This window comes from Macrotis lagotis, chromosome X (assembly GCF_037893015.1).
Source record: "Macrotis lagotis isolate mMagLag1 chromosome X, bilby.v1.9.chrom.fasta, whole genome shotgun sequence".
Classification (NCBI taxonomy): domain Eukaryota; kingdom Metazoa; phylum Chordata; class Mammalia; order Peramelemorphia; family Peramelidae; genus Macrotis; species Macrotis lagotis.
In genome coordinates, this window is record NC_133666.1 from 284,032,543 (window position 1) to 284,045,602 (window position 13,060).

The window sequence follows — 13,060 nt, forward strand, 5'->3', positions numbered from 1 at the left end:
CCAGAAATTGAATAAGCTACCTTGGATAAGTAGTGACTTCTCAGTTACCTGAGATCAAATGAAGCCAGGATGGCTAGTATGGAATACTATAGAAAGTAGTTCTGCTCAAGTTTGGGCTGACATAGATGGCACTGGACAACTCTTCTTACTCAGAGATTCTATTATAGAATTACCCCCCAATCAGTCATTTCCAAATTATCTAGGTAATTGCCCCTCCAAACTCTGCTCTATAAGCACTTCCATCCCCTCACACCCTCACCCCACCCCACTCCTACCTTATCTTCTAGTAGAATGACAGTAGTCATTAAATAATTAATAAACTAAGCCATCCCACAGCCTCCAGTGGGGTTAGGGAACTTCCTGCCCTCTGCTAAGGTCAGACCTATCAAACATACAAAATAATTGATCTCTCTCTAGGGTCCTGCCCAGCCCTAACATGACTGTGATTCTGTCCCATTATCTTTTTTTTTAGTTTTTGCAAGACAATGGGGTTAAGTGATTTGCCCAAGATCACACAGCTAGGTAATTGTTAAGTGTCTGAGGCTGTATTTGAACTCAGTTTCTCCTGACTCCAGGCTGATCCTCTATCCACTGTGCCACCTAGCTGTCCCCCCCCCCCATTAACTTTCAAGTAGTCCCTACCTTGCTTGAGATTACATGAAAGGAGTTTTCCTAGAGTTCATGATGATATTTCAGGGAACCACAAGTTGGAAGAGGGACTTTGAAAAACCACTTCAGAACTTGAAACTTAAACCTACACTTCTAATAAGCAGCAACTGTTGAGAACCAGCACCTGTCCAGTCTTAACGTCATTAAACCCCCCTGATTTCATTTGCTAATCCCCTGCAAAGTATCACTGACCCCTAATAATACACCATTAATTGAACATGAACATCAATAAAAGTATATATGAGGGGCTCAAAAAGAAAAAGAATCAAAGAAAGTCAAGGTCATTTTGACCTGAGATCTTAATCTAAGTAAAACAAAAATTTATGCACATGATAAAAAGAAGCCACCACATATTCTCTTCTTCCTGCTTTTCTATATATTTGGTTTCTAGTAGTCACGAATTACCCCCTTTGTTATTTTCAAAGCAACTTTAAACCAAGAAAAAGCTAAGCACTTTGGAAAGAAAACAAAATCTTTGCCAAAAAAATAGGACTTGGGCATAAACAATAGAATGTTTTCAGATAAATCTTGGAAAGTTAAAAAGATTTCAATAGGAAAAGGTGACCCTCAAAGAGAAAAAAATCTCAGGTTACAAAAGTGAGACAGTAATCTCTGTTCATTGTGCAGACAATTTTATTGCAATATATATTTACAACAACTATATGTACATACATATAGGTAGATGTATATGTGCTCATGTGAGAGGAAAAAATAGTAAATATGTGAAGTGAGTGCCCAAATATAGTCTTGGCTATGTAACACGAAATTCATTTTCTTCAGAGTCCAAAAGAGAATGAAAAGGAGGGGGAAGAAAAGCCCACACAAACAACTCCTTATTCCACAAAGTCTTATTCTGTAATATTTCCAACTCTTTCCACTTATCCATTTTCCTCACCCCTCTCTTTCAAGTTTTTGGCTTGTGCTGGCCTCAGGTCAGCTGAGGGTCCCTCCCTGGTGAGCAGCTGCTGTCATTTTTAATTAGGTAGCAGGTGGCTGACACTTCAAAGCAGCTTTGCTCACAGTTATTTGCACAGGTCAGGAAGGGAGCTCTGGACAACCTGCCTGAAGGGACAGCCTCCCTAGGTGGGATTTGTCCAGGAGCCACACAGTTTTAGGACTCTTGCTGAGTGGTGGAAGAAAAGAAGGATGGAAGAAAGGAAGGAGAGGAGCCCTCCCCAGGTGCGTGTGTTAGAGGGGATGGGGATGGGGTTGGGGGGGGGGGGGCAGCGGGAGAATGTGAAGAGAAAAGAAAAGTGAGTAAATCATTTACTTGCTTATTTTTAAAATCCTCAGATGGAAGGAAGCTTTATGTAAAACAGCATGGTATAGAGGAGACAGCGCTTGACTAGACCCCTGTTGGAATCTGATACTTAATGGATGACCCAGAGCAAGTCACATAATCACTCCAGCCTGCTGTCTCCTCACCCATAGATTGAGGGGTTTACCATCTATGATCATCCAAACCAAGGGTTAGATCTGGAGTTGGGGGCATGCTGAGACAAAGGGATATTTCCATTGATGACTAATTCTGCTGTTTGTGTACAAGGGAAAGTGGAACTGCGTAAGAGGAAGTTTGAATTCAACTCTCTATTTGGGGGTGAGGGAGCATAGTGAACAGGTGAAAGGAATCAGGAACTTGGACTTCCTTGTGGGTGTGGAGCTGAGTGGAGGGGAGAAAGGGAGGAAGAGATTGAAGACGGTGGAGACTAAGCCCTGAGAATCAGGAAGAGAAAGTATGATAAATGAGCTGTTGACAAAGTCTGTGAAAATAACAAAGTTTCCCCTATCTATAGTTGGTTTAGGTAATTTGTAGCTTATCCATGTTTCTCTGCAGACTTTTGGGCAATTTTCCTTGCTACTTTTGGTACTTACTCAGTAGGGCAAGACTAAAGGGGGAGGTGGGGGTAAGAGGATGGAAAAGGTGTTTTTGTTGTTTTGAGATAAGTTTTTTTATTTTTTTGATTGTTTGGGGACCTGTAATTTCATTGGTGTAGGGAACTCCTGGGGCAGCTAGGTGACACAGTGAATAAAGTACTGGACCTTGAGTCAGGAAGACGCATCTTCCTGAGTTCAAATTTGGCTACAGAGAACTTGTTAGCTGTGTAAGTCACTTGACCCCAGTTTCTTTATCTGTAAAAAGAGCCAGAGAAAGAAATAGCAAACCATTCCAATATCCTTATCAAACAAATTCCAAATGGGACCATGAAGAGTCAGATATGACTGAACAATGACTAAATGACAAATTGGAAACCTGAAAGGAATAGTTAACAACAAAAATAGAGAACTCTTGATGAGGAAATCTTTTCAACAAATGAAGGTCAGCAACTGTTCTCCAGCTTCCTGCGGCATTCGGGGTCATACAACTAGCGTATGTCAGAGACCACACTTGAACCCCTCTCTCCCTGACTGAGACCATTTCATTTTCTTCTATATCAGCTTTCAAGAGAATAACATCTAAGGGGAAAAATGTAATTAGGAACTAAGTTCACTATTGTTAAAACATTATTTTATGGTCTAAGAAATCCCCAAATCTCTCTCTTTAAGTTCCCCTGGATATTCTCCTATGTCAAGAATTGAAAAGGTAGAGTTAAACCCACCCCTTTTAACCTGATACATTAATTAGGTAAGGAAACATATTAATCAAAAAACCTTAAGCTAAGCTGTTGTTTTTGGGGGAAGGGGGTAAGTATTTTGAAATTTATTCCAATTGACTGAAGAATTTTGCTCTATGTTCTGGGTCCTGTATATGCACTGAGTTAATTGGAATGGAGAACTTTTTCAGAAATTAGAACTTATTGCTTTCTAGCATTCCCTGAAAGAAATTGTCTGGGGTTGGGATATGGGATTGAAGAAGTCTCCACTTCAGGTTTCTTCACCCCTCCCACCCCATCCCTTACCTGGAGAAAGACTTTACCAGCTTTGAAGGATGGAAAGAATGCTGAACCTCCTCATCTTCTCCTCAGTGTCCTAATATTGTACCCCAGGTAAGCAGAGCTCCCATCTTCCCATCAGTGTACTCAATAGCAGTCCCAGATCAGTTGTGCGTGCCTCCTTAGGAGCTGGGGACAGCCTGGACTCTCACCCCTGCAAGAAGCCCAACAAAGAAACAACACCATAAAGTAACCAGTGAGTGGGAGAATCGGACTTTTAGCACCTGGAATCCAAAGTACTCCTGGCTATATGTGCTCTCTTAAGCATGAACCCACTTTCCCTTACGCTCAATATGTCCTTTTGGGAGAATATCAGACATTGGATGGAGATGTTTTAGACCAAATGCTCTTGTTGAAGACCCTTAAAAAAATAATCCTGTCTGAGGGTAACTTGAGGCTGGATGACTTCAGAATTCACAATTGATAAATAAGAAGCACACAGGTATAGGTCTGAGCCAATGACATTAGAGAAAGACACCCCCCCATTCCCTCTTGGGAGTATCCATAGAATCCTAAAAAAAGTATATAGCAAACTTAGCATTATAAATTTGATTCATCTGTGAGAATGGGAGTTGGGATAAGGAAATGTCAACTTATATGAGCCTCAAAGATTCAAGAATCTATAGGACAACCTATAGGAATTTGTAAAAAAAAAAAAAGATTTATTTAACTTCCAGGATGTTTTCTTTATTCCTCAAGTTCTTTGAGATTCTTAATCAAAGAAAGTCTTTGTAGAATGGTGACCATTTTCATTTTCCAAGGCACTCAGAAAGCTAGCAGGACCCACAACACTATGTTCAATCTAATTATTGCAAAAAAGTGATGTCCTAGGGGCAGCTAGGTGGCTCAGTGGATAGAGTACCGACCCTGGAGTCAGGAGGACCTGAGTTCAAATGTGACCTTAGACATATAATAATTACCTAGCTGGGTGACCTTGGGCAAGTCACTTAACCCCATTGTCTTGCCAAAATAAAAAATGTGATGTCCTGGGGGATGGGGAGTATATCATTATCTAGCACTTGCTAAATAGATTTGGTTTTTTTATATTTTTTTATTTGAGGCAACAGGGTTAAGTGACTTGTCCAAGGTCACGCAACTAGACAATTATTAAGTGTCTAAGGCCGTATTTGAACCCAGTCCTCCTGGCTCCAGGGCCAGTGCTCTGTCTACTGTGCCACCTAGCTGCCCTGCTTCTTCTACTTTGTAATTCTGGAAACTAAGGCAGGATATAGGGACTTAGCATTCAAGAAAGCCCAAATTCCCTGATCCCTAGAGCAATATGAAGAGCCGTCAAAAGGTGCCAAAAGATAAAGTTACTCTTGCCTAGGCACTATGGCAAAAGAAACAACCCTTGAAGTTAAGCACAGAAAGCAAAGTATCCGTGTTGGCAGAGGTGGTTCTCATGCCCTTTGCAACACCCACCACAGATCTTTAAGAGGCACTTGACAAGCAAGCCAGTCTACACACTAAGTGGGCGTTACGGGAGTCCCCTTTGCCACATTGTGGTTTGATGAAGATGATGATCTCCATTTTCATATCACACTGAATGATTGTGATGGGTGCAGCATTTACAGTGGCCTCTTCCTTCATCTGCCTGGGACCTTGCTCAGAAATTTTATCAACGTTTAACTTTGGGACCTGTTCCTGCCCAAGAGCTCAATGTGTGGTGAGATCAGTTCCCACATCCTGTTGAAGACAAGCCATGGCAGAAGCAGTGGGGAGGGGGAGAGGAGGTGAGGAAGGGGGAGGCTGGTGTTTTCCCCTAGTCCCACTCACCTAGCCAACTGGAATCTGACTGACTGGATCCCTGAGCATAAAACATCAGTCTTTAGGATTCTTCAAAGCTTGGGGAAGAGGAAGAGAATATTCACCCAGACTTTAAGGTCCTCCATGGGAAATATCAATTTCTGTAAATAAAAACTTCCATACTGAACTTATAGTTTATATATATGCATGTATTATTCTAGTATATATGCATGTATTATAGTACATATACATACCAATTCAAATCACATATGATTAAGAGGCTACTTAAAAATAATATTAGTGGCAATTTAAGAGATTGAAGAATTCCTGCTTTGTTTTATGTTATCATCCATGTTAAAATTTGCTACCTACCATTACTGAGAGATGGTATGAGCGTGAATGTCAGTGCTCATTGACAATGAGGCAAATGATACTCAGGAGGAAAAAATCCATTATCCCTAACCACCCTCCATTCCTATTTTGTATAAGAATATATAAAAACAACTTTTATTTCAGCATGAGTCCTGAACTTAAGAGTCTTAGGACCTGGGTTTGAGCCATAATTCATCTACTAACCATTTATATGCCCTTGGGGCCAGTCACTTTTCTCTGGGATTTAATTTCCTCCTTTGTAAAAATATGGAATGAAGACTAAGGAAAAACTAATATCACTTCTGTCTAACAGTCTAGGCTTTGATTTACAATAATCAACTGATAAATGCTATAATTCTAGTTCTTCAAAAGGATCTCCAGCATAAGAGTTAGAAGAGACCTGATGTCAGGGAGTCAAATTTTAACTAAAAAAAAAAAAAAACCTTTCTCCCATGTACCTGAAAAGTAGCCATCCAACCTTTATTTTAAGATCTTAAATAAGGAAGAATGGCTATCTTGCAAGAAAACACATTCCATGATTAGTCAGCTCCAATGAATAGAAGTCATTCCTTCCATCCAGCCTAAATTTGTCTCTGCAACTTCTACCATATTGTTTCAAGGTTCTGCTAAGAAACATAAGTTGAACATGAACATTGTTCAGTGATTGACTTAGCTCTGATCTAAGATCATTCAAAAGACTCATGATGGGAAATGCTATCCATATCCAGAGAAAGAACTATGGAGTCTGAATGCAGGTCAAAGCATACCATTTTCACTTTTTGGGGGGTTTTTGTTTGTGACTTTTTCCTTTTGTTCTGTTTCTTCTTTTACAGCATGATGAATGTGGAAATATGTTTACATTATTGTACATGTAGAATTTATATCAGATTGCTTGCCCTCATGGGGAAGGAGGGAGAAAAATTTGAAACCCAAAATATTATAAAAAATAATACCTAAAGACAGCTATCATAGTAAATTACTTCACCTGGTTTGCACATCTGTAAAATGTACAATAGTGCTTAAATGTAAAGAGCAGTAGATTTAAAGTTGGAAGACAAATTCAAATCCCACTCTTGCTATTTGCTAACAGTGTGACTTGGAAGTCATGACACCAGCACCAAATCAATTTTTCTGCCCTCAAAAGATAAACAGAACTAATCTATTCCCTCTTATATGTGACAGCTCTTTAAAATATTCCAGAGAGCTATCATAATCTCCAGAATATTTTCTTCAGGTTAGACATCTCACATTCCTCTTAACTTCCAACATCCTGGATATGTTTAATACTGTCCAACATAATAAATATTCCAAATGACCATATAAAATAGATAACTACTGATCCTTCTTAATCCTAGACATTATGCCTCTCATGATAACCAAGATTTTAATGATTTTTTTTTTGGAGCGGGGGGAACAATTGGGGTTAAGTGTTTTGCACAGGCTCAAATCTCACTAGCAAGTTTACTTACTAGAATTCATATCTGAGGCTGAATTTGAACTCAGATCTCCTGACTCTAAGGCCTATGCTTTGTATATAAAGTTGCAACCTATCATTACAGAACTATAACCCATTATTCCTTTCTCTATGCTTTACAGGCTGTAGCCTGTGACCCTTTCACTACAGGCTCTATCCACTGCACTACCTAGCTGCACTATTTAATGAATTCTTAACCCATATATCATACTATTGTCTTAATATTGAGTCCACTAAAAACCTCCAAATCTTATTTAAACTGGTTGCTAACAAGCATCCCATGAATTGTAGTTGTGAAATTAATTTTTAAACCAGTTTATTTTCTTTAAAATATATCTTTTTGGGGCAGCTAGGTGGCACAATGGATAGAGCACCAGCCCTGGAAGTCAGGAATACCTGAGTCCAAATTTGACCTCAGACACTTAATAATTACCTAGCTGTGTGGCCTTGGGTAAGCCACTTAACCCCATTTGCCTTGCCAAAAAAAACCCCTAAAATATGTCTTTTTATGGACTCTCATTCCATCAGTGCAACAATCAGGGACAATTTGGGGCTGTCTGCAATGGAGAATACCATCTATATCCAGAGAAAGAACTGTGGAGTTTGAACAAAGACCAAGGACTATTACCTTTAATTTAGGGGAAAAAAAAACTGATATCTTATTGTCTGATCTTGCTATCTCTTATACTTTATGTTTCTTCCTTATGGATATGATTTCTCTCTCATCACATTCAATTTGGATCAATGTATACCACGGAAACAATGTAAAGACTGGCAAATTGTCTTTTGTGGGGGGTGGGGGGAGGGAAGTAAGATTAGGGGAAAAGTTGTAAAAAGTCAAAATAAATACAATCTTTAAGTCCCCCCCAAAAACCCATCTTTTTAGATTCAGCCAAATGTTTCAGTCTTTCAAGATCTGAGGACTATCATTTAGTGTATTAACTATCCCTCTGATTTTTGTTCCATATGGGAATTTTTTGACTGTTATCTATGTTTTCATTAAAGTTATTGATGTGTCAATAGCCAGAACTAAGTTCAGCTCCCCACAGCATTAAGCTGGATTCCTTCCAAATTAACATTGAATGATGATGATCAGTCCTTAAGTCCAGTTATTCACTTTGTTCTATAATCATCTAGAATACTACCATCTAGCCCTTCTCAGTCCACCTTATCCAAAAGTCCATAATAAAAGGGACAATTTTATCTCCCCATCTCTCAATTGCATTTGTCCTTTTTTCCCTTACTCATATAATACCTTAGTTCAGACCCTTTTTTTTCCAAGTTAACATTGTTCTTTTTTGAGTAGTCTCCCTATTTCTAGTGTCTCCTCTCTCTAATTCATCATCCTGGACAGCTCCCAAATTGATGTTCCTAAAGCCTAGATATGACCATGTTACTTCCCTAACTAGAAAGTTTCAGTGTCTAGAAAGTTTCAGTGACACCAGGAATAGTGGCATGTGATTATAATCCCATCTACCAAAGAGGTGAATACTGGGGAATCTCTTCGACTCAGGACTGAGCTGCAGGGAATTATACAGTTCAGGTGGTCAGCATCAATATGGAGAGCCCCCCAAGTGCAGGGAGGCATAAGATGTCTAAGGATGGATGAACTGATCCAGGTCATAAACAAAGCAAGACAAAGAACCTGTGCTGATCAGTCATGGGATCTGTTCCATGAAGAGCCCTTGCAGTTCCCTCCTGGATAGGGAGATCCAAGTAGGTTGAACTGGGATTACAGACAAGTGCCAACATTCCTGGTGCCATTGAAGCTTTTTATGTAGAGGAGTAACATGGTCAGATCTGGGTTTTAGGAATCTGCTCCCTTAGTTAAATGAAATATTGAAATTCAAAGAGACCTTACACCAGGCATGTAATCCTTTTTATGTCTAAATCATTTTTGCTTTACCCCTAAAATGCTTGTGAAAACTTAAACCCTTCTCAGAATCCTGTATTGTTATCCTCATTCATAATTGAAGCAAGAATTAAGTTTCAGTTAAAAGTTAGTAAAAAATGTAATTTTTCAGATACCCCTTCCCCCTTGCCTTACTCTACTAACTTTCAGAAATATAGAGTTCATTTCCCTTTGTATCTGCTCCTGGTTTTCAGTCTTACTTCCTGCCTTGCTGACTTGAGCCTTGTCAAACTTTGGTAGTTTCCTTTCCTTTTGCCCCATCTTCTCTAGGTATCTGGCAAAGCTGAACCTATACTACAACTTCTTGGGGGATGATTATATTCTTTTTGGATCTCCACCTGCTAGCAGGCCAAGGTGGCTAAAATTACAGTTTCTAAGAATGATAGGAGAGGAAGTGGCATCGCCAGCTGATGACTTGAAAAAAGAAATGAAAACTGGATACACCCATTAGCAGCATCTCCTCACATGCCCTAATGTCAGGGAAATGCAGGTAGAATCAGGTCAATTAGTGCCCTCAGTTTCTCCATCACTCCTATCCCCAAGGCTGTTTCTGGCCTATTGTTATGGAGCTTGGTACCCGAGACTCTGTTGTAGTCCATCCAAGAGCCTTTCATTGCTACCACCTTAATTAATTTCCTTTGACATGTGAAACAAATCCAAATCTTCTTTCTCCCAATATTTTTTAAGCATGGTGGGGAAAAAAAGACAATGAGAGCTCTTCCAAGTATCAGTCAAAAAAGAAACTTACTTTGAGTGACCTCTGTTTTTAGACCAGCTGCTTCCCTCCTATGTGGGAACTTCTTGCATGTGGTCAGTTGAAGTTGTTTTCTTTCTAGGAGCTAAATTCAGAAAAGGATAAAAATTTAACCTGTTTTTACCATATTACTGTCACAAAATAATCCCCAAGATTGCTTCTTAAGAACTGTGCTTTTCTTCTGTAAAAATTTATACTCCCTTTCTTCAGATGAAATAAAAGCCCATGCAATTAATTCATCAATTTCCAAAACATTTTGAAAGTAAGGCTTGTGGCTTACCACAAATTAGCATTTTTTGAAACACAATAAATACATGTTTTTAGATTTATTAACACAAGTTTGTGAAATATTAGGACATTCATGATAAAAAATAAAATTTTCTTTAAGATACACTGATCTAAAACTTCACCACCTGGCCTAGCTTTTTTTGTGCTGGCTAAGAATCTTCCAAATAGTACCAAGTCAGTGTGTCAGTCATTCTAATACAATTAATCCTTTATTGTTTGTTTCTAAGTAAATGCGCCCCCCATCTAGTAACTCACTACTCAAAGAATGCTGAAAGCATGAATTAGTGTGTTTGGTATTAAAAAAAAACTTAAAACACCATCTCTAGTACCAAAAGTGCAGTGCATGCTGTCATTCATCACATGAAATTACAAACACCATCAGCTTATTCTTGGTTAGATATGGGTAAAAAGGGGTCTGGACATTCAGGGGTCTGACTTTTCTTTTAATGCTATCTCAGCATTGTATTTAAATAGGGATTTCCTCCATGTGGATTTCTAAAATCAAAAAGATATTCTGGAATTTAAGCTGTTGACTGGACCTTCAGAGGACGTATCACAAAAGTTCTTCTGGTGACGATCATTTTCCTGGAGGCTCTTGCAGTCATGGTAAGGTTACATATGGGAATAAGTTCCCTATCATTCTCATCTTTTTTACTTCACATGAATAAAAATCTCTGAGGCAGGAGTATCATTTTCCTAAGAAAGAGGATAAAATCCAATATCTATGTTGCTTACAAAGCTATGATTATGGATAGTTTGATAATGAGATGCCAGCATCTAAACTAATGGAAATGAGAAGATATATCATTTTAGATAATCCTAGGAAAGAAACTTATAAGTAAATGGATAAAAGTACTTTTTATAAGCCTATAAACTTAAATTTTTTTTATAAAAAGATAGTGGTGAGATCTTTTAAATGGTGAAATATGTCCTCATAAGAATAAATGGAAGCCTTGTGTTCAAAGGTATTAAAACTAGATAGGGTCCTAAAACCTAGAATTTTTTTTAGTAATAAATAAAGGAGGACAAGTCTTAATAATGAAGATCTTTTCTTTGCCAGTTGATAAGTATACCATTAGTCAGAAATTAAATTGTTATTACAACTGTCAGTATCTGGCTGGAATATTTTTCTATTGAATTTATACAATAATTGTAGTATTTGGAAAACTGAGGAAAAGAGAGGTTCAGAGTAATAAATGGTTGTAAACTTGCTTTTCATTGATGTGTGTTTAACATATTCAGTCTTCCTTTTGTAAACTGGGTCCCCTCCACTGTTTCTTCCAGAAGTCATCTTCCAAAGGAATATAATCCTCAGTCCTCCCTAACCTTTCTGTATCTCTTCAGTACTTCAGAAGTTTTAGTAGTCAGACTTGTGTATTCATTGGTATAGGGCCCCCTTTCCTTCCAGAAACTTCTGCTACCACTGTAGGTACTACCTTCTCTGCATGTTACAATCTTAGAGAATTGCCTACAGCAATGAAAGGGAGTGAGTCTCTTAATCTATCCACCTAATAAATATCTAAAATAGGACTTGAATCCAGTTCTAACTAGTTTTCAGGTCACTTCATTATATATTGACCTTGAAATTTTTTTAAGTTTATGGAATAAAACAAGCCTTTCCATAACACATTATAATTAAAAAGGTGATTGCATATGGAACTGCAACTCTGTTATGTACAACTTGCTATTCCTTTTAAATATATAGTAAAGTTATCATGTAATTTTTATCTTTCCTTTCTCCTCTCTCCCCCCTTAGTTATCATATAATTTTTATCTATCATTTCCCTCTATTCCCCCTCCCTTTAGACACAGATAGACAAATGAAAATGATTCCATTTGTACTTCTATTTATTAGTTCTTTATCTGGAAGCAGGTAGTATCTTTCTATATAAGTCCTTTATAGTTAATTTGGGTATCGATTAGAGTCAAAATGACAATCACTCAAAGTCATTCTTAAAACAATATTGTTGTTACTGGATGACCTTGAAGTTTTAAAAAAAACAACCTCCATAATATAAAGTGGTTCCATTGATGTATGAGACCAAAATCAAACGTAAAATGGAGAGGAAATGAGAAGATTGTTGAAAGACCTAATTTGAAATCTTGTCTTGAAAACCTGCCATTAGCAATTGGGACATAAACTGGAGTTTCCTACAAATCTTTGTGTTTTTTTTAAAGTTTTTATTGATATTTTTCTGTTTCTTACATCACAATAGTATCCTATGTATTCTTTCCCCTCCCCCTCCCAGAGAGTCATCCCATGTCACAAACAGTACTTTTTTTAGAGAGGCAAAATAAGTCAGCACAACTGACCCTATACATTGAAAAAGTCCAAAAACATGTGCCATGTGTAATACCTGTGGACCTTCCAACTCCTGAAGGGGTATGTTGAAGGTGTCTTCTCATATCTCCTCATTAGAATTTTTTTTGATCTTTATAATTTTGTTACATTTACTTTTGATTTTTAGAGTGCTGTATTTATGTTTCTTATCTATGTTCTATTCAATACAGTTTTATTAAGCATCTAATATGTTCTGTAGGACTTTTAAAGGTATTTTTTTATGCCCCCCTCTAACTTATTGCTGAAACTTTTAATTATTTAGATTTTGAAAAACAAGAATGTCAGAATTTGAATAGGAATAGGGACTGGACTAATGATGTCATAGCTCCCAGGTGAAGAAGGCTCTAGTCCTGAACACTACAGGTTAGCTGTTTCACCTTTTAACCTTTGTGAGTTGCCATGAAATAAAAAATGAACTAGGCAATCCATAAGGTCCCTTTTAAGTTTGTGAATCTGACAATAAACAAATGATCCCATACACTTCCTCAATGATTTTAAGAACTACAGAGTTTTTTCTTTCTATTTTTAACCCCTCCTTGCAGCTTAACATCATATTGCAAAACTTCACTATTTT

General features: G+C 37.8%; 1 protein-coding gene across 9 annotated transcripts in view; it reads left to right on the plus strand.

Annotated features, from left to right (window-relative positions):
* FYB1 (FYN binding protein 1) overlaps positions 1-13,060 on the plus strand; it is a 190,399-nt gene that overhangs the window by 61,182 nt on the left and 116,157 nt on the right. For 3 of the 9 annotated variants that reach the window (XM_074202662.1, XM_074202668.1, XM_074202671.1), the window contains exon 1: positions 12,420-12,528. The exons of 1 other annotated variant lie outside the window; for it this stretch is intronic. Coding sequence is in view for 4 of the 8 variants with exons in the window: in XM_074202664.1 (XP_074058765.1) it covers positions 10,749-10,751 (3 nt within the window). In the remaining 4 variants the exon portion in view is untranslated. Of the gene's footprint in view, positions 1-10,603; positions 10,752-12,419; positions 12,529-13,060 lie in introns of those variants that run through there. 5 more of the 9 variants (XM_074202664.1, XM_074202663.1, XM_074202666.1 and 2 more) reach the window with 3 other exon arrangements.